Genomic DNA, 22,329 nt, shown 5'->3' with positions numbered 1-22,329 from the left:
TCTGCTGTGAATAACTGGGAAAGGGAGGCCTCAGGGTATATGGGGGAAGAGTAGTGGAGTGGATGACAGAGGAAAAGTAAGTGCTTTTGCAGTAAAGGTTTGGTGGAGATAAGGGGAAGGGAGGCCCTGGGATCAGTCACAGGGACTCTACTTGTCACTCTCCCTCTTCTGCAAGCTTGACATGGGCAGGAGGAGGGAGACTGTCTTTACTCAGTCAGGTATCTTTCACATCTAGTAGCACAGTGCCTGACAGTTGAAGGCATTCTGAAAGCACTTGCTGAATAAATGAATAATGAACAAGAGAATGCATGAAGTAAGAAACATATGACTGAGGAAGGTAGAGGACCGAAATTTATATAAATTTGAATAAGAAGTACTCAGGTTGGAGCCTTCTGGAAGGCTCTATAGGAAGTGATCATGGGCAGGATTAAAACTACAAACGCCTCCGGGGAGAGGTCGCATCCTTGACTTGTATACCAGCTTGACACCCTCAGTTAAGAGACACTGTTAGTACAGGATCACTTTTATCAGTGAGTATTCTCAAGTATCCAAATCACTCAGCATATCTGAGGTCAAAACAACAGAAATCAGGAGCTGAGAGCTAGTAAGTTTCCATGTAGTAAATAACGTACAATTTTTAACAAGTGCAGAGATATCTACATTTATGTCACTTACATAAGCTATGCCCACACATTTTCTTTGTTAAAGGAAGTACCTAACAAGTCTCTTAACTTTATTTTTAGATGTTGAGTTCTTTGCTTGCTTCTGAATGATCTAACTTGGTTTCTTTTAGTCCAACAAAAGTTTTAAACCAATAGCTTACTTAAAGCTGTGCTATAATAGTCCTGAGTTTAACACTGCACAGCTGGAAATTTCAACCTCAGCAAATGATATTCACTTAAGAAAAAAGTTGAAATGTGCTTGTAGGTGGAGAGGCTACTGTTTGAACCTAGTAAGGCCTCAACATTCCATTCAATCTGTCTGTAGTATGTTCCCCTGCTTAATGATGGCCAAGCAACAGCCCCATGATCTGTGACAGTTGGCCTTCCCTCTTCTCAGCTGTAGGACACATGACCACTTCTCTGGTTGTATAGCCCTCAGTACTTTGTGTCCCTACAGGGAATTTTACAAGTGATTTATCAGTTTAAATTATTTTAATTTATTTTTTCTTTCTCCATCCTAAGCATATTTTTATACTTTGCGATAGAATATTCTTACCCTGTCCAGAAACGGGAGCAAGTGTTCTTGTAAAGAACTCACCCAAGCATTATTCATGTTTTCAGAGTAGATCATCAGTGAGGCTAGATCTCTGCTTATAGATTTCTCATAGTGATATCTAACAAAATGCCCTTAAAAGAGGTGTGCTTTTCATGGACTATTCCAAGTCACTGACATAGAAATTGAATTTTGATTATAAAATAGTGACTCCATACTCCTTGTTAGAATATATCTGAAGAGTTCTACCATTGTAATGATGAGGTCTTCCAAAACATCTGTTGTCCCTTGCCTCATGAACTGAATCCTTATTGGAAATTTTCAGGAACAGAAATGTCATCCTGTTCTGGATTTTCCCCCCAACTTTTCCAGCTGGCATGAGCCTTGGTCAGCAGACCAAATGGGAAATTGATTTTCCCAGCTGCTCTGGATCTGCTTTACTTTCTGTGTGTGTGTTCAGTTGGATACAGTTCACAGATGCATTCTGTGTGTGTTGTGAGAGAGAAAACACTCTGGAAAGAAGGTGCTCAAGCTTACATCAGAGAATACTTTAATGGGCATCCTTGTGCACCAAGCCTTTTCTTGAGTAAAGAATAATAGTAATTTGGAGTGGTTATCTGCAGACACACCTTGAACTGAATCTGGATTTTTTTTTCTCCTTTGTCTAGATTTGTAATGACATTCTGCCCCCAGATCTTCCCCATTCGTCCCCCTCACCCCCACATCTGTCTAACAGTTTAGACTATATGAGAAGAAAAGGCTGAGTGAAGAGGGGAAACAGAAGAGATTGGAAAAACATACATGCACAATCAAGAGGGAGAGACAGAGTGGGAAAGAATTTTGCCTTAGGATTTCACAACTATAATCAAAGCAGTAGGGGAAAAAAAATACTCATCTGGGGCAAGTACTCATCTAGAGAATTGTCCTCTCAGCTCTTTCCTTGGCTACCTACTCCTTGTTGGATGATACAGTGCAGTTATACTTAAAGTCAGAGGGTAGCTCTAGCTTCTGAGCAAAGATTCTGAATGCCTATTGTGATGCTCGGCTTGACTTTTTCAGCCAGGAAGACCCCATTCTGTACCCTGGAAGAAGGGATATTGGCCTTATGCAATGCAGAATTAATAATGCACTAGGAAAATAATTATATCAGTGATTTCTTTCACTCTTCCCAGTCTCAAAAGTCTCATGAAACCAAACATTCACAAAATGCATAGGCAGAGAACACAGATCTAAAGATAATTGTAATACAGTTCTAATACATGAAGAAAAAAAGTCATTTGCTTCATTTTTTTTTCCTGCAGATCTCATGCAGCAGACTGCAATAGTGTCTTGCAAGATGCTTAACTGCTGAGTATTTGATTTAATGAAAACTTAGGGAAAGCAATTCAATTCACTGCAGGGATGGCTTTGTTCCTCCATTATGATTCTTTTTTAATGAGAAAGATGATTGGAAGGATAAACTCTATTCCTCTGAATTTTTACACTAATTACATACAAAGCACTATTTTGGCAGAAGGGGACTTATCTGCTTCAGGCAATACAGTTATCATCTTGTAACCACCCTTCAATCTCCCACATGAACACGGGAGCTGCGTGCCAGGAATGAGTATTGCTCAATGCCAGCTCTCAGCATGGGTAGATGAATGCTTAAAGATTTCCAGAATTAACAGTCAACATGGCTCCAGATAATACAGGAGACAACCCCTCCCCACAGCTTATATACTCTTGAGAATGAAGGAATCAGAAGGGTGTTCATTAATGAAGTATTTGGCATAGGAGATGATGGAGGGTCTGAAGTAGAAAGCATGTGTGTGTGTGTGTGTGAGAGAGAGAGAGAGAGAGAGAGAGTTTATATAAGGATTCATTAAAAGGAGAAGATGGTGTTGCATATTCATACCAATTTCTTTCAATCTGAAAGTCATTTGTTACACTAAGTAACATCACTCTATTTGAGATTCATATACGTTAGCACAAATGGGACACACACTATTGGATAGTAAGTTTGATTAAGACTATAGAAGGTTTGATTTGGTGCAGATTTCCCTTTAAGCACTCTCTGCATATGGAAGAGATGGAATGTGTATGTTTTGCATTGTTGGATGAATCATGAGCTTGATGAATCATGTAACACTAGCAAGTCCTTTGGAGTAGATACATTTGGGGAGGAAACTATACTCATTCTTCTAGTCTAAAAAGGTGCCACAATGAAGGCAGACACTTCAAATGACATTTCTTAATATATGGGAAATGACTGAAAAAAATAGCTACATATTAGAAGCTGTGCCCCAACAATATATTTATTCCATCAAGCTAACCACAAAGTTAGAGTAGACAGCCCATTAATTTCCTCTTTTTTCCCTTTGTGAAGATGTATTTAAATATAATTCAGACATGATAAAATCCACCATCTTTAAGTATATAGTTTAAGACTCTTGACAAATGTATATAGTCATGTATCCTCCATAGTAATTGAGATATATAGAACATCGACATTGCTTCTAAAGTTCCTTTGATGCTCCCATTGCAGCTTCTCACCACCCCTAGGCTCTGGCAACTACTGGTCTATTTTTCTGTCCTTATGGTTTTGCCTTTTCCAGAGTATCATGTAACTGTGCAGTATGCAATTACATTGCATGTAAGTTCTGATTATCTGTCTCCTTGCACTTAGTTTAATGCTTCAAAAACAGTCCATATTGTTGCATATGTCAGTAGTATATTACTTTTTATTGGAGAGTGGTAATTCATTTTGTGAATTTGCCACTTTTTCTTGATTTTTTCACAAGTTAATGGTCACTGGGGTTGTCTACAGTTTGAGGCAATTATGAATACAGTAGTAGTAGGCGTTACCAGCATTACCACCCAGTTCTCTGTGTGGACATTGTTTTCATCTCTCTTGGAAGAATGCAACTGTTGCATCACACAGCAAGAGTATGTTTAACTTGACAAACAAATGCTAAGCCATTTTCCAAAGAAGTGTTACCATTTGGTATTCCCACCAACAATATACAAGAGTCTCAGTTGTTATATATGTTGGCAGAAAGCTTTGTTAGATATGGATTCTGATTCTCTCTTGTGATTTTTCTCTACCAATTTCCCAGTATAATATGTTTGACACTCTAGTCCCAAACCTGTTCTTCCCCACAAGCATAATTCCCACAGAACATCTACCAGGATTCATCTCAGAAATCCCTGAGGTACAATCTTTCCATACTGTGGGGCCTAAAACTCTCCAATCATACTTAAGAAATAAAAATAAATGTGACCTGAGAAGAAATAAGAAGGTTGCCAAGTAATTTCTAGCAAGAGAGACTTTTTAAGAGGCTCCAATGAATATCATCTCACCAGACTTAGGTAAGTAACAGTAGTATTTCCCCCACGACTCCCAAGGGAGTTATAATTCTGTATTTACATTTGCCAAGTGCTTTCTTATTCTATCAACCACTAACAGTCTTTCTTTTCAGTGATTCAGTCAAGATTATCCAGAGAATTAGGAAGTGAGCTGTATAAGAACAAATTTCAGGCTTCTGCTCTGAGAAAACCCTAGATTCTGGCTTTGTTTCACAATTCTAGTCTATGTTTTTGATTGTCTATGGTAAACATTAAAGAAAATTTCAGGCCATGGGTTCAATCCCCAATACTGTCAAAAAAAAGAAAATTCCAACTGTTTTGGTTTGAATGTGAGATGTCCCCAAAAAGTTCATGTAAGAAAGTTTAGAGGAGAAATTATTGGATTATGAGATCCTTAACCTAATCAGTGAATTAATCCCCTAGTAGGGATTAACTGATTGGTAACCAAAGGCAGGTAGGATATGGCTGGAAGAGGCAGGTCACTGGGGACATGCCTTTGGGATATATATTTGGTGAGCTGAGCTTAGTCTCTTTGCTTTCTGATCATCATGTGAACCACTTCCCTCTTCCACACTCCTCCACCATGATATTCTTCCTCACCCTGAGTCTCAAGATATGAAGTCCCAGCTGTGTGTGAACTGAGACCTCTGAAATGGCGAGCCTCCAAATAAACTTTTCCTCCTCTGAAACTGATCTTGTCAGGTCTTCTAGTCACAGCAGTGAAAAAGCTGACTGAAACATCAACAAAGGCTGGGGAAAAGATGCTCAGAGTTTTCTCAGAACTGAGGAGGGAGATCTTTAGGTGACTCTAGGGTCTGACATTGGGAAATACCTACTCTTCCAGATACTTACTCTTCCAGACTGTTTTTGCTCTTGGAGAGGCTCATTTTATTTCATATCAAGTTCCATTTTTTTAAATTGCATCCATATTTTAAATCTTGCAATGCTGGTAATTGAGAATTTAGTCTTTAGTTATAAAAAGTACAGTGTTTCTAGAAAGAAAATAAGAACCCTCCTGTCCTGGGTTGGAAGAGGCAAAAATTGCTTTCTGGTCAGTGCTTACCCAAGCTATCATCCCCATCACCCTACAAAAACTCCAAACAAACAAAACAACCCCCCCCCCAATTTTTTTTCTTTTGGCACAAGTTATGAGATGAATATTTATTTTAATTGCTAAGGACCAGACCATTGGTTAAGAGTTGCATTCAGCTGTCACGTGTAGATAAAGCTGTCAGGTTCATATATATCTCTTATTTCTTTTACCCCACTTGAGCGGTCCAGGTGGAGAATGAAATATGGTGGGTAGATGGTTCTGGGAGAGAGTGAATACTTGCAATACCCAACTGACCTCATTTCTCCAGTCTCTTAGAACTGAAATTGGGACTTAGACCTCTAGGGTTCCTACCTTCTAAAATGTAATATTCAAAACAAAAACATTTCTCACATCGTCACGAGCCTTCTGTAGGTTGTGTGTGAGAACTATGTGGTGCATAGCAGCCTAATGAGGGGATAAGTCTGGCATTGGGAACCTCCTATGGCACCCCCACAAGGACTGATCACCTAATGCAGGTGAACTTCCCCTTCACAGAGATCCCACACAGCACCTGAGATGGGTGTAGCCTGTCAAGATGTCAATCAACCTGTTGACTGCAAGATACCAGGAAGCAAGACTCTGCCCTTGAAACCTTATCCCTGTATTTGATGTCCCCTGATATAAATAAAGCAAGCGTGGGCTCCATTTTGCTAGAGTATAGAAGCTCCATCTGTCTGATTGGCTAGCTCATCCTGCCCCCACTTTTGAAACTACTTTTTGTGTTCTGTGGTTTTTCCAACATTCTTCTTCTTCTTCTTCTTCTTCTTCTTCTTCTTTCTTCTTTCTTCTTTCTTCTTTCTTCTTCTTTCTTCTTCTTTTTTTTTTTTTAGCTTTTCTCAGCCAGCCCATTCCACTGAGGGGAACCACATTTCTATTGCCTGTGCGGGCAGTGGGCGACATCACATAAAGTTCACTTTTTGGCATTCTTTCTTTGGGGAAAAAAAAAGATTCTATATGGTGATATTTTTATGAGTGCTCTATTGGTACTATTAAAGACTCATTTCATTTTTATACTGACAGAAAAATATATAAATGATTGAATAAATAGATTGAATAATGTTTATGTTTCAAGAATTTACTGGAAAGCAAGATACATGCAGTGCTCGTCAAATTGCTTTTAACTGGCAGTTTGTTTGTATTCAAAATTGGGAGGACTTATAAAAATACCTTTCAATGAAAAAGCAAAACTTATAGAACCTGAAATATTGAGATCGTTAGTACTCTAATGATGTTCAATGGTGGCAACATTTTATTTCATTTCCAGGGTGTGCACATTAAAAAGTGGCAGACACTTCTGATTCTATTCACTCCTCATATTCATTTTTCTCCCTGCCACTATGACTTGAGGAAGAGAACAAGGCCAGAAAGTGTTTTCTTTTTACCCTTGGCTTCCTGCCTTTTACCTCCTTAAATTAGAGACAAAGACATAGAAAAATGATAGTAGAAGAAAAGGAAGTTGAATTATTGACTATATATTTTACTGAAGAACTGCTGAAATTGAGTTCTAAAAAACACTTGAATTTTTATCATAGGAGTTTTTGGAAACCTACTATACTTTTAAAATCATAATCCTGAGCCCTATTTTGGATATACTGCATGAATTATCTGAATTTCTGACATTTCTTTAAAGATTCATTTTCATTTCCCAAATAATTTCCCAGTATGGTTACAATCAAGCTATTAAAGTACAAGTAATCTAAATTTTACCGAAATTCTCAAACTATACACACTGTCAGTGGAACTACATTTTTGAAGTATAGTTCTTTCTACAGAGTTATATTTTAAAGGTCTTCATTATATATAGTAAGCTTTTTAAAAAATTTTTTTCAGAACCTTCTGAAAGAAACCCTAATTCCAATTACGAATAAGGCTAGACTTAAAATTTACTCAATAGAGTTTTTTTTTGAAGAAGGGATAGTACCCAAATTTCTGTAAGAATTAATTAATAGTCAAGAGTAAGTTCAAAACTCAACTTCATACCAGAACTCATACTGGAAGCTGTTGCCTCTGTCATTTCACCATTGGTCCCCAGCAAAAATGATGGGGACAATTCAGCTTAACGTTGAAGTCAATCTGTGGCAGGGTTTTCATAGTAACATTACCCTACTGCTCTTGAAGAACTTCCTGCATTTACTACATTGTGTTCAAATGTGATAATCACACATTTTTAGAAGCTGTATGATTAACATGATAGAAGATTTGTTTAAAAAAACATATTCATAAGTCTAACTTCCAGCTGTTATGGGCCTAAGGTCTTATCAAGCTGCTATGGGGGCCCAGCAGAGAAGCTGGTATGTGCTTGGAAAGCTAGAAAGACCAGCACCTTGCTCAGACTTAACCCTCAGCCCTTGAGCAACACTGGGAAAAGAGGAGAAACTGACTATGAGAGATCCTCTCTCATACACACAGGACTTCCTGGCCTCTTCTCTGTGTTTCATTCCTTCCCAAATCTTGAGGTGCCTTAATGAAAAGATGTTATGTCTCTAGAACATAGCACTGAATCAGCCTAGACAAAATTAATGTAATTACTCTGTTGATTTCCAGATGTTAGCTTAATGCCAGCCTATTAAAACTCTAAAGATGAAGCTTAAAACAAGTAAACACTCCAAGTAAACACACAAATAAAGACATACCAGCAAATTTAGTGATAATGAGGCAATAGTAAAAATCTCCAGAGAGGGCATTCTAGAAATTGATTTCCATCCTGAGGAATTTCAGCCAGAATTTCCCTAGGTCCTCTTCAGCCTTCCTTTCCAAAGAGCCTCCAGGCACCTAGATGCCCCAAGTCTTTGGTCTCTTTCCATTTGTCCCTCTTCCTATTTGAGCCAACCCTTTCCCCATATGATCTATGACTTCCTCCTGGCTTCACTGCTGTGTCTCACTAGATCTTACACCCCAGGGCTGGTTTCTTGTTCAAAGGTTTTGAAATTCAGCAAACAAACAAACGAAGGAACAAACTCACCTCTATCTTTGTTCAGAAAAATCTCCCATATCTCCTGCGTCCTCCCCTGAACCTCACATGGGGAGGCAGCGTGGGCCCTGCAGTCCCACAGCTTCACAAGCCAGGCCCACGATGTGCCTCTACTACTTCCTAAACCATATGCTTGAGCAGAATCCTGTGGCATCAAAGCTTTGGCTTTCTCATTTGTAAAATTTTGGATAATAATACTTATTTCTCATACTGAAAGAATAAAAAGGGATTACCCACACAGAGTGGCTAGCACATTATGTAGATTATGATAATATAACTTTGGGTTTTTTTTTTCCTACATTTAGTTTTCTAATGTCTTCTGGTTTCTACCTGTAACTGCTGAATATATTCTTTCTGGTTTTTAGAATGATTAATTTTTTTTTTCCCCTAGAGCAGGTTCTTGTTAAGTCTCTGGGCTCCTGAAAGGTAAGATGGATGAGAACCCAAAGCTACCATCACCACCTCTGATAGTCCCTACTGTTTAGTTCTCAAATCATTAAAGAAGATGCGTTCACCACTCTCATGGAAATTTCCTTTTTCAATATTAGAGTATTGCAAAATTGTTCTTCATTTAGTCTTATTCTTCTAAATTATACTCCTTGCAATGGGCTAAATAATTAGTAGATTCTTTTAATATTGATTCAAGTTTGCATCAAGTGATTTTAACATTCAACTCTTAGCTCTTAGTCCTCTCATCTTGATATGGCCAAGTTACACATTCCCACAGTCTCTCAGACATGCATTGCTAATTATATGCCTCCCCCATATCCTTACTTACTGGAGCCCTTTCCTGATTTGAAGCACCACTTGCAAAACAGCAGGGATAACTGTTAGACATTGCATTTGTAACATTCAAAATTATTAGCTTCCACATGCTGAGGAAACAGCTGAGATTCAATGTCTATAACTTTGGTAAGCTGAGGTTTTAGCTGACACTTTGTTCTTAAGCTAATTATGTCTACTGATGGTAAATTTTTAAAAAACAAACACTGAAAGCACTAATTTTTGAGAAGCAAGTGAAATTAGCTTCTCTAATACTTCAAACAAATCCAAAATTAATTCAGTATCAGCTTGTTCATTATTATTCTTTCTCTAAGATAAAACCAAGTACTGGCCAAAAAATTATAACTAAGCAATATTATTATAGATAAAAATCCAAATAAATGTAGAAATTAAATACTGAAAAATAGTTTCTACAAAAGTTTCAGAAACACTATTAGAACTGATGTATACAGTTATACATGTGTCCTAATGTATTTAATTATTTTTAAACCTATTAATGATTATTTTTCTATGCATATTTAATAGTTAATGGTTATTATTTGGGGGAGGACATACTTCAGGATTTTCAATTCAACTGCTCTTTTTTTCTTGCAATGGTTTCCTTAAAAAAACATTTTTTCTTGCATTGATTCTTAGAAGACTTGTTTTATTACTTTAATTATTTTTAGTGTAAAATAATTTACCAACTTGCCTGACCATTCGTGGTAGCTTTCTCTTCTTTATCCTCCCCTGTGTTATTACTAGAGTTGTTTGTGTTTACTATTTATATCTTTCTTATGTCACTTTCCCAAAGAACATTTATTTGTCTGAACTGCTCTTGTCTATCTCAGGATTAGCATTATTTAGGGAATCTGAGTGGGGCCTGATTCTGATTCTAGAGAAACACTAAAGCATAAGGAATGTTAACAGGAATTCAAATAGTGAGCAACTAAACATTTCTGCCTATACTGCATTTGCTACTTCTTGCTGAATTCACACAAACTATGCTTCTTTGTGATTTATTCATTCATTTTGCTTGCAGTATTACTGCAAAATAGAAAAGTGAGATTTAGAGTTTTTGAATTGTCTTATTGATGCCTTAGGTGACTAAAAGTTATTCAGCCATGGCTCACATTCTTCTAGGTAGATGCAAAAGTATATTCCTGGAGATATAGGGAGCTTACCTTGTCTGACAGCTAGGGTGGTGGTATAGACCAAGAAGAGAAGGATGTAATTGAGGAAACTCTGGAAGACTGGTGTATTAGCATGGAAATCTTCTGACAGGTACTTGCTGGTCAGGCCAATTCCACAAACAAGAAGAGATAACACTTGACCCAGAGCCACAGAGATTAACATCTCCCTGAGAAAGAGATAAACACAGCAAAATCAGCAAGAAGTTTGTTGCTGTTAATAGCAGTTAAAATTTATTGGTTATTCATACCATGAACTGGGTTAAGGACAATAAATCTTAATTCTTTTAATCCTTGACACCAATCCTATGAGGAAGGTACAATTATCATTGAGATTTTATAGCAGTGGAAACCAAAGCTTAAATCGACTAACGAATTTGTTCATAGTCATGCAAACAGGAAATGGCAAAATCAGATATGAGATCAAATCTCCTCACAGGAATCTAGATTCTAGCCACTGCACTCTGGCGACTATAGAGAAAAATGAACATCATATTTTGATGCCCTCCATAGTGTTTAGTGACACTGAGAAAGAACCTCAACATTGACCAGGAGTGAACGCAGTCCAGCTCCATCCTCAGATTCATACACCATTTTCCTTTATAGATCAAGGTTCTGGATCCAGAACACTTAGGTGAAACAGCTATATGAATCCCTAAAATTCCAGAAGGACCATCTCCAGTTCATTCGTAAACTTTGGATCTTAATTTTCTCTAGGAATCTTTAACACACAGTAGGCCTCTGCTCCTCTCTGCTCACATCACAATTGCCTTTCTATTAAAACTGTTATTCCTGAAGGAAATTCAACACCATAGTGGTATAATAAAACCTTTCAAATTATGCAAATATTTTCTGTGCCTTTTTCATAGGCTCTGCCCCTGTGGACCACTATAGTGGAGATGACAGGCAACAGTCAAAGTGTTCACTTTGCATGGAAATGAAATGCCCACCCAAGTTTTCTGATGACATACACATGCATTCTTCAACAGAAGAAAACTCCCTGGAAATACAAAGCAGACTTCTGTCCTCACTGAATGTTTCATCTGACTTTCCTGGTGTATTTGTACAAACAGAAATATAAAATAAGCAAGCACTAGTATTTCTAAACAAAATGGCCTTAGGCAGAAGATCGGTGGTTTTTAAATTTTTTCCCTCATGGAGGATATAAATCCATTTTTTCTGGGAGGAAGAACACAGAGTCCTGAGCAGTACTTTGATTTTATTTTGATTTAAAACAGAAAAGCATCAATCATACTTTGTTCATTCCATTTGCTTCCATAGAGAGTAAAAATTATGGCAAGGTCCATGGACCTTGGAGGACACTTTTCTGAGGCGAATTTATTTCCAGGTACTGGCCCTTGACCCCTAAATTCAAATTCCATAAATGGGTTAAAGACATGGTTTTAAACATATTTCAAATACCCGTCTTCAGCTTTAAATCCTACAATTCTCTATAGAATGCAGTGTTCCACAGGGCCTATCGTACACGATCTGCAAAGACAGCTGCCAACTGCCCTTTGTATTCATGCTGCTCCTTCCAAAATTTCTCCTTTTTGGGAAACCAAATGGGTCTTATGACTTGCTTTGACAATAGAGCATAAGGGAAGAATGCCATGTGACTTCTAAGCCTAAGAATTAAGAAGCTCTGCAGTTTCCATGTTTTCCCTTCTTTGGAATTAGCTTCCAAGTAAAGAAGTCTGAGTAACTATTGAAGACTGAGAGACCACAGGGAAATATAAAGAGAAGCCCAGTTAGTATGGCTGCCTCAGTTGATGTAAAGAACATTAGGAATGAGGATCAGGGATCTTCCTGCTCCAGTCAAGTCAAGCCATCCTGTGCTACAGGCCACAGAGATGAACCATCCCCAGAGACTGCTGCTCAGTTGGAGGATTTTAAGAAAGCATAATTGTTATTTTATGGAATAGAGTTTTACAATAGTTATACAGCAACAGGTAACTGAAACGGTGTTCTAAATCTTCTCCTCTGTTTCAACTACCTTTGGGAGCTTTGCCTCTTTCTGCCTTTACCCCATATGATTCTTCCATGAAGCCAGAGTTCCAGACATTGGGAGCTATTTGCACTTCAACGAGTCATGGTCTTCTTTGGCTGTATTCTTTTGCATACATTATTATTTCCAGAATATTCATTTTGCTTTTGCCAGTCTGACACCTATTCATCTTTTCAGGACTTGGCTCATCTGTCACCATCTATGAGAAGACTTTTCTGCTCCCCTGGTAGGCATCTCCTTTATCAGTTCTATCTCATTGCATTGTAATTACTGCTTTTACATTTCTCTTGCCTTTGCCAGACTGTGATTCTTATACAATGTTCTTCAACATATCTATTGACAGGCAATCCGGTTGGTTCAGAGGAAGTAGAAAATGGAAGGATTCAAAGACAGTGCCAAGATAGGTGTAGGCAACACTGAACAGTTTACAGAAAGGGTGATTAAAAAAAGGTAGAGAGAATCAACTCAAAGTTTCTTAAGACTGAGAGAAATAAAATATCCACTGACAAAAATCATGATAAGGTATTGGTTTTAGTGGAAAGACAATAAATATTTTAGGTATGTTGATTCTGAGCTGCCAGATGATCTTCCAAATGATCCAGCAGTATAAGAAACATGGGGTCATGGTTGGATAGAGAAGTCATTCAAGAGATAATATGCACATGTTATATTTACGGAAGTGATAGCTAAAGTACTAAAAATGGAGAGTATCATCAAAGAACAGAGAACCAGAGAAAATAAGATGACACTGGGAAAACCCTTGGGAGATTCCAAGAGTAGCGTTGGGCAAAGTGGAAGAAAAATGGCATCACTGGGGTCAGAAATAGCTGGAAGGGCAGGGTAGTTCTTGGTGTTAAGAAAACCAAGGGCCAGACATTTGTGGAAGAAAATAGTTGTCATACTGAATGTTGCTTGGCGATTAGAGAGATTGAGGACTGGCAAGAGATGACTGGTAGTAACTGCCAACCTTTGTAATACTGATGTTATGGAAACCAAGAGACTAGAGACTTTCATGGAAGAGATTGTGAGAGGTGATTAAGTGGATAGGAAGTGCTGAGAAATAAAAGGTGTTGACTTTGAAGAATTCAAATAATTTAATTTAAAGAGTTCTTTGAAGGAGTAGAATCCAGTTACCATGAAACATAATAGCCTTCATGATAGTTGACACAAGAATGTTTAAAATGACTTAAACATTAATTTACAATAGACTTGATTATACAATTATTGAGTTACTCTTGATTATTCGCCTAATAAGCTAGATCCTTAAGTGGAAGAGAAAATGGATTGAGTGAGAGCTGGCATATACGAGAGTTGTTCTTGATGTCCCCTGGAGCAAAATCAGCTGGACTATGTTCCCTTGGGAGAAGTGGCAAAGGCCATAGCTAGATCGGTAGATCTGGTAGTTCTACAGCAATTCAAATTACAACCATAGTATTCAAAACCTGGACAGTATCCTAAGCCTTTCCTGAACAAAACCAAGCCAGAGAGAATTACAGATTACTTATGTGAAAGAGAAAAATTTTAGTCTAAATTGTGTAGACGTGCCAACATACTAAGAAATAGCCTTCTGTATACCATATGCTATACATGTGAAGATGAGTTAGACACAATCCTTATCCTTGGGGAGTGATACATCCCAAAATTTGTAAGAGGGTTCCCAAATAACTTAGTAAAAAATGTGGGCCAGTGGAGGTGAAATAACAATAATATTTGATGTTTAATAAGTTCCTATTATATGCCAAACCCTGGGGTTAAATTTATTTATTACTTCATACTCAGAAAAATCTTGCAAGGCACATATTATTATTCTATTTTATAGACAAGTAGATGATGCTCAGAGAGGTCACTGAGCTATACTCTACTTATACTGACCACACTGTGAAAAGTTTAGATGAGAAGTAGGTAATATGGTTCTATATCTTTGTACTGTGTTATACCATCATTATGCTGCCAAAAAATATTCTTTGTTCTCACAGAATGCACAGAGCTTCAAGCTAACCTAACTGGATAATTTCCAGAAATATTTTGGAGAAGGTAAAGACAAAAAAAGAAATAAAGAAAGCTGGCCAGATGCTCTGATGAACGCCACCCCCACCCCCAAGATATCTGTCATGTGCCCCTTTCAATAGGTCAACACAAGCCTATTCTTGTTTCTTTTGCCAAACAAAACAGCAAATCTGCTGTATTCAGTTTCAATTTCTGCTTATAATTAGTGGCCACCTCATTTAGCTGCTGCTGGTGTGAATTGAGAGAATGCAAATTATGGTTTCATCGGTCATGCTAATGAACATGACACTTAGAACGGGAAAGGATAGAAGGAACCTTTATCAGATTAGTACATACGTCCTTTCCTGACTGAAGGGAGCTAGATATCATACCTAATGTAACCTGCACATCTAGACTGGTTACTAGAGTCATAAAAATAAAATATATCAGTAAATGTATAAAAACATAATAAACCTAAATATGTAAATGTTGACCCTCTGTCAGCTATCCCCCTGCCTTGCCATCTTGCCCCATCAAATTCTCTTTTGTCCTTTTATCTAGCACAGGGCATATCCATATGATATAGAGTTCTCCCTAATCTTTTTTTTTTTTTCTGTGTCTCAATCTTTCTAGCACATTTATTTTCATCCTATCCCTCCTAACAGGTTTTCCCCTTAGGTAACCACTACAGTTGATCTGTGGTCCCCTTACCTATCTCCTCATCCATCTTGTCCAGAATGCCTCTGTTGACCACTGTCTATTTCCCAAGGCTGAGTTCAGTGTCCTCATCTGTTATTCTCTGTATCTACTTGCACTCACTCACCAGACATTACAGCTCATGAACTCTTAAGAAGAAAAAGATGTGTTTTATTCATTTCCCTATTCGAAGACTTTTGAGAACTGTGAGACAGAAAAGAAATAAATGCTCAATAAATACAGAATGAGTGATTGAATGGATGAATTTAAGACTGAACATATCAATAAATGAAAATGGCAAAGTCTTGGGAGATTTGAAAGGTGGCTGCTCATCTTATCTTGAAAAAACTACTAGTACTGAAAGACAAAAACAACCTTGTTTTCAGTGTATTCCATCTGCCAGTTAGACACTGAGATTAATAAGCTATTTTCTGGTGCATTTTTTGAACAAGACTGGTAAGGTGCTATCTTGCAAAAATGATGCTAAATATGGTGCAGGGTGAAATTTTGCACAGCAAGCTGTTGGTTATTCATGTAGTATATAGAACAGCACACCAGATGCATTCTAACGTAAGATACATAGTTCCTATAATTTTAGTAGCAGAAATGGAGAGGAGGTTATGATACACATTTTTGTCTTCTTTGTTTATGCATTTAAAAGGCTATCTTATCCACTTTAAATTCAGAAGGCCTAGACAATGAAAAATGCATGAGTCTCAGGAAAAATAGTGCTGCTGGAAGCTGAATACCTGTTATAATAGAGCTCATATTCACAAAGACTGACATAACCATTATCACCAGCACTTTGTTCTGTTAAAGAAACAGACTTTACAATTTTGAGAAAAAAACTCGTGTTACAAATTAAATATTCAAAATAATAGGATTAGAAATAAAGCATAAATTATACCTGTTTTCTTCTCTTAGTTATAAGAATCTATTCGTTTCAACGTAGTGTTATATAATCATATTGCTCTGTAATTCTTGGCCATGAGAGTGAAAAAAAGTTATGTTATCATCTTGAAGTAGAGCAAATCAACATATCTTTGGAGGCATCTTCATTCTGTTAACAATTCTTAGGCAAGTCATGTCAGATCTGAGTCAGCACTGAATTCAGATATGCATTCACAAAGAACACCCAAGTGTACTGCTAGGGGAAAAAACAATACTACTTGAATGCAGGAGAAACGTCCTGTACTATGTTCTTTGACAAGATTCTTGTTTGCAGAAGTTAGGCCCTTGACTTCTAGAAGCTGTTTGCTGAAAGGTTTTATTGCATTCAAGCATTAATTAGACTTCTATGTAAGAAGATTATTAGGTAAGAAGCAAATACATACCACCAGAGGCTTAACACTAATTGGGATTTCTTTCCCTCAGGTTCGGTGCGGTATTCACAGAATTGAATCTATTCTTTGACTGTGGCATCCATTTTCTTTTGCTTGAAACCAAGCCACAAGGAAATGGTCTCGAACACAACATTTCACTGGGTCTAGGAGGTAACATATGTAGGAGATATTTGAACTCCAGTGAGAGGGGATGAATCAGAAATGCTCACAGAGGTTGTGTTTTATGTCTAGAGAATAGCAAAGAAGATGAAAAGGCACTGAATGGGGCATTGGAAGCCCCTGGCCCTGTGAGTTCCACTAATTAAGCTCCATGATCTTAGGTGTCTTGCAAGGATTGGTATCTTTCATAGACGTGGGGTTCTTCATGTAAGATGAGAATATTATGATGGGAGAGTGTGTGTATGACACCCCTCACACTCCCCTCCAAATCTTTTTGGCCTCACCTATCTCTAGAGTCCCTGGCCACTTACTCCTTCCTGTTTCATTGGTGGCTGTCATGACCATCTCTGCATAGAAACCTTTATGTGGGTACAACTTAGTGGCCCTGTGCCTCAGACTATGATGTATACCTTGCACCCTCTACCCAGGGGACTGCCCATTGAGGCTGAGGGCCAGACCTCACAGAGACCTGCTTGGTGTCTATTCATGAGCATTCAGAAAGTTTAAGGGAATTATTGTACTTGAACAATAGGAAACTCTAGCAGAGCAATGGATTCTTTGTTCTTCCTCACCTCGGCAAGCTGTATTGACATAGTCATTTATACAGGCTCCCTGAGGATGGTCCTGTCTCTGAAGGCTCTCAGTGGTATACCCTGCCCTTGTATTGTCCCTCCCTCCTTCTTTTTCTCCCTCCTGCTCCCTAGAATGGCACCCCTTAATAAAAGCTGCATGTGTCTCCATCTGCTTTCTGGGGGAAATAGTGAACTTCACATTTTCTTCCACTCCATAATTACACTGATATGTGCATGCCAATTCTTGAAATTTGTATCTTCAATCTCAACTGTATTTGAAACAATTCTTGGGTAGTTGGGTTATCAGGAATGTCTATAAATTATGTGTAACTCTGTGGGTTTGAGGATTACCCACAGAGAAATACGCCATTCAGTAGCATTTTCCATGGCCTGCTGGGTGCAGCTTAAGAGAAGAGATTGCATACCCTGCCTCCACGAAGCTCAGAGGGACAGGGAACATAAATACGTGAGACCATCTAAACAGAGAATGTAAAAATACTTATGTATTCAAGTAAATCTATATAAAGCTGCTAGAAGTTATTGGGACAATTTTAGTCTAAAATTGAACAAAGCAAATCTGTAACAATTTCTTGGAGAACACAGCTTTGGGTGTCTCTTTTTAAATTAATGGTAGAGATGTGGCTGGGCAGTGAGAGGTTGGCATACCATTGCAGGGAAGGGAATGCTATGTTGTGTCACAGCAGAGAGATGTGGAATCAGACTTGGTTATCAAGTAAGAAATCATAGATGAGATGGATATGGACAGGTAAGTGGCAGAGGATTTTAAAGAGCAAGGTAGAATTTTAATTCACTAGACATTATTCTTTGGAATTTATGGGTAAGGGAAATGAAGTAAACACCAGTTATTATGTCCCAAAGTTCATTATGATTTTATTATGATGAAAAAAGTTTCATAAGAGGCAAGATTGAAAAACCAGGTATCTCTCTGTGCAAGTGAGACTCCTCACCAATTGCCCTAACTCCATCATGTATCACCTCTGGCAGAGATGCTGAAACATCTGTGTTTGTACCCCAGCATTGCAAAGCAGCAGAGTTCTAGTATTTCCAGTCTTTGGCATGGCTTTTTATGCATCTTTCAATGTTATTTGTTGACAGAAGAATGTGTTTATCATCTTTGTGTGTGTGTGTGTGTGTGTGTATTATAACCATCGTTACAGTGACAGAAAAGAGGAGTTTTCCCCCAACAGAATAAGGATATTGATGATTTATTCATAAGAAATACTAACTGAGGCTAATTAGACAATTATCATCACACTGAATAGAAAAATTTTAAAATAATAAAATAACACCCCAAAACTGGAATTTACATTTATGTTATGGGTGGTTTATTTTAAAATTTCTTGCTGACACTATGGAACATTTTAAGCTACACTGTATATTTGAAGTGCAGTCCATCTGTAATAAAAATGTAAGTGAAACCATGTTTACAGTTGACTTTTGGCAATCACAAATCCTACTTAATATTTTTGTTACACATTATGAGAATTTACATTTGTTTGTTTTACTTTGTAATGTGACCGATGAAGAAAAGTCATATTAGTAAGAAATGTTAGAAATGCTTCAATTGAACAATTTGCTATTGTTGTTTTTGTTTTGTTTTTAGTACTAGGGTTTTAACCCAAAGGCACTTAACCACTGAGCAACATCCCCAGCCCTTTTAAAAAATGTTTTATTTTAAGATAGGTTATTGCTAAGTTGCTCAGGGCCTCACTAAATTGCTGAGGCTGGCTTTGAACTTGTGATCCCTTTGCCTGGGCCTCCTAAGCTGTTAGGATTACAGGCATGCATTACCATACCCAGTTCAATTTGTTGTTTTTATAATTTACTAATGGTACATTTTAGTATTATCTTTGGCTCTCAGCTTCTGTTTGGAATCATTTTTAAGCCAACTGTTCTGATTATAAAGTTTATTTGGTGAAATAACATAATTGCCAATCCTTTTAACCAGGCCCATGTGAGCTATTTCTGATAGCAGAACATCCTCTTTGTGTTGAAGAATCTCTCTACCTTAGGAGACAGCCATTTATAGAAGCTAATCACAAAAAGAACACATATCATATGACCCCCTTAATATGAAATGTTTAGAACAGGCCAATCTCCAAAGATAGGAGGTAGATGGCTGGTGGCTTAGGGCTGGGGGGTGGGATAGCTATTACAGGATGATAGCTAACAGATGTAGTATTCCTTTCAAGGTGATGGAAATGTTCTAAAATTTACTATGGTGTGAGTTGTACATATCTGTATAAATACTAATACTAAATACTAATATGCTCAAAACTACCAAATTGCATATTTTAAGTAGATGAATCAATTGTACAGCAAGGTAAGAATTGCATCTCATTAAAGCTGTTATTAGAAAGAAAAAGAATGGAGAGAGGAAATAAAAGAAAATTTTAAAAAGAAAAAATAAACAGTCATTTAAAAAATAAAAAGAAGATAGATTCAGACATCCAACTTAGAAACGAAATAACTGCGTCAGTCATTGGTATATTGAAACTCAGCCAAACCTAATTACTTTCTTCTTATTTTCTTATGTAAAATAGTTTCTTCTTTTCACATATACAGCAATGATAGTACTTTACTCTCAGATCCTACAGGATCATCATCTTGTATTCCCCTAGGAATGTGTACTCCCACTTTGGAGACAACTGACATGAAGGTAAGCTTTTTAATCATTTTCTTGAAAGGCACGAAACTTTGCCATCTTTGTCCAAAGAACCAGCATGGTGTAATAAGATGAGAGCACATTTTGAAACTGAACAGATCTGCATTCAGATCCTGCATCTGCTGCTGAGACTCATTTTCCTCAGTGATAAATTGGGGATAGTAACATACATCTCAGAAGGCTGTCATGAGGATTAAATAAGACAGTGTAAATAAACTGCCTCCTATAATATCTCATTTATAATGCAAACTTAGAATAAGAGCTCTTATAACTTAGTACACTTGGAAGTACGAATACCCTTTGATTAGTTAAATCTATAAGATTGTGCTGTGATACATTTAGAAGAAAACATATGTGTACATTTATTATCTCTATATGTGTGTTTGTGTGAATGTATGTGTATACACACACATATATATCCTCAGGTTTATTGCTTCACTGAATAATAAATTATCTCCCCATTAGGAAAGTTTAAAGGATTCTTGCCCTTTGGAAATTGAGGAAGGAAAGCAAAAATGAAATGAGGCATATTTAAGGAGTTTTACATGACACGATTATTATAAAACTAACAGAGTTTAGGTTTAAATAGGAACTTCTGACTCCAGTTCTCACTTTTGCTAACATCTTCTTGGAGAGCAGAGAAGAGGTGGCGACCTTTATAGGATGACTGTGATGCTATTTTCTTTCTTTGTGCATTTAAATGACTTTGACATTTTTCATTACAAAATGCTTTTAGCTTTGCATTTTGGATTATGTTAGTGGACCCTGAGGCCAAATGATAAACATTTAACTTTGAAATCTATTGAATAAATAAAAACAAAGAAAGTATCAATTCGATTGGTGACTCACTTTCTTTTAAAAAAAGAACCCATGTCAAATTTCATTATTTTATTACATATTTACCATTTTTTTATGTATGATGTGTAGTATATGTGAAGTAGAGAAAATTAGATTCCACTGAGTGCTGAACTTCTCCACACACAATTAAAACCTGTTTGAAAAATGTATAATCAACTGAGGTCATCAATTATGCCTTTTATTTGGAAGAACATGCAGGGAATTAGGATAAATAAGTAGAAAAGCCATGCTCCATTTTAGAAGACAAATATATCAGGCTTTTGCTTTCAAGCACTAAAAGGATTCTCTAAGTAGACTCATTTTTTTCCTACTTGCTTTGCATCAAAGGATGATTCCAATTGCCCTATTCCAAGGACATGACAATAAAGGACTGATTTTATCTAACAGACGCCCTTGAAAACATCTCAATATTACATCAAAATCCAATTTTTGCAATATGGGCTATGTAAATTTCTTTTAAAAATTTTTAATTAATTTATTTTAATTAGGTATATATGCCACCAGAATGCATTTTGATTCATTGTACATAATTGCAGCACAAGTTCACATTTCTATGGTTGTACACTACGTAGCATCAGACCATATGTGCAGTCATACATGTAACCTATGGTAATGATGTCCATCTCATGTCACCATCTTTCCTGACCCCATACACCCACCCTACACTCTGTCCCCTTTGCCCAGTCAAAGTCCCTTCAGTTTTCCCATGCCTCCTCTATCCCCATTATGGATCAGCCTCCACTTATCAGACAGGACCTTCAGCCTTTGGTTTTCAGGATTGGCTTACTTTGCTTAGCATGATATTCCCCAACTCCATCCATTTACCAGCAAATGCCATAATTTTATTCTCTTTTAATGTTGAGTAATATTCCATTGTGTATCTATGCCACAGTTTCTTTATCCTCTCATCTATGGAAGGGCATTAAGGTTGGTTCCACAATTTAGCTATTGTGAATTGAGCTGCTATGACCATTGATGTGGCTGCATTACTATAGTATGCTGATTTTAAGTCCTTTGGGTGTAAATTTTATTCTATAGGAAAAGATCACCTGTAAGGACAAAAACTAGATATTTACCATAATTAAATATGGTAATGACTGGGAAGAAATTTGATCTGTTGAAATTTTACTGTAGTATTCATTCTAACAACAACAGAAAATTCTATTAATGCCATTCCACTTCAGGGTTGAAAAGAAGAAAAGGCAACTGGAAGAAAGGGAATCCCAAAAGATCCTCAACTGCCTTTAAGACTGAAGAGAACATAAGAAAAGACCAGCAGGAGAGAATGTGTCTGAGCTGGGCTGTCTAAGGATGTTTAAAGACGGATGGTGGAAGGAGCTGGTAGAGAACAGAAAATGCTGAAATTACACTGATGACTACTGAAAGATAACTCAGGGTGGTACATGTAGTATAAAATGTTCTAAGTACTTTTAAAAAGCTAC

At 37.2% G+C, this 22,329-nt stretch overlaps 1 protein-coding gene across 1 annotated transcript in view; it reads right to left on the bottom strand.

Moving 5' to 3' along the window:
- LOC124080520 (solute carrier family 35 member F1-like) overlaps positions 1-22,329 on the bottom strand; it is a 326,809-nt gene that overhangs the window by 69,872 nt on the left and 234,608 nt on the right. Inside the window, exon 2 of the mRNA XM_046426449.2 lies at positions 10,574-10,749. Coding sequence (XP_046282405.2) covers positions 10,574-10,749 — 176 coding nt within the window. The remainder of the gene's footprint in view (positions 1-10,573; positions 10,750-22,329) is intronic.

This window comes from Marmota monax, unplaced genomic scaffold (genome assembly GCF_021218885.2).
Source record: "Marmota monax isolate L192 unplaced genomic scaffold, Marmota_monax_Labrador192_F-V1.1 WCK01_AAM20220418_F8-fsc00174, whole genome shotgun sequence".
NCBI lineage: Eukaryota > Metazoa > Chordata > Mammalia > Rodentia > Sciuridae > Marmota > Marmota monax.
Note: the sequence above shows the minus strand (reverse complement) of the source record. Positions and strands in the feature narration are given on the sequence as shown.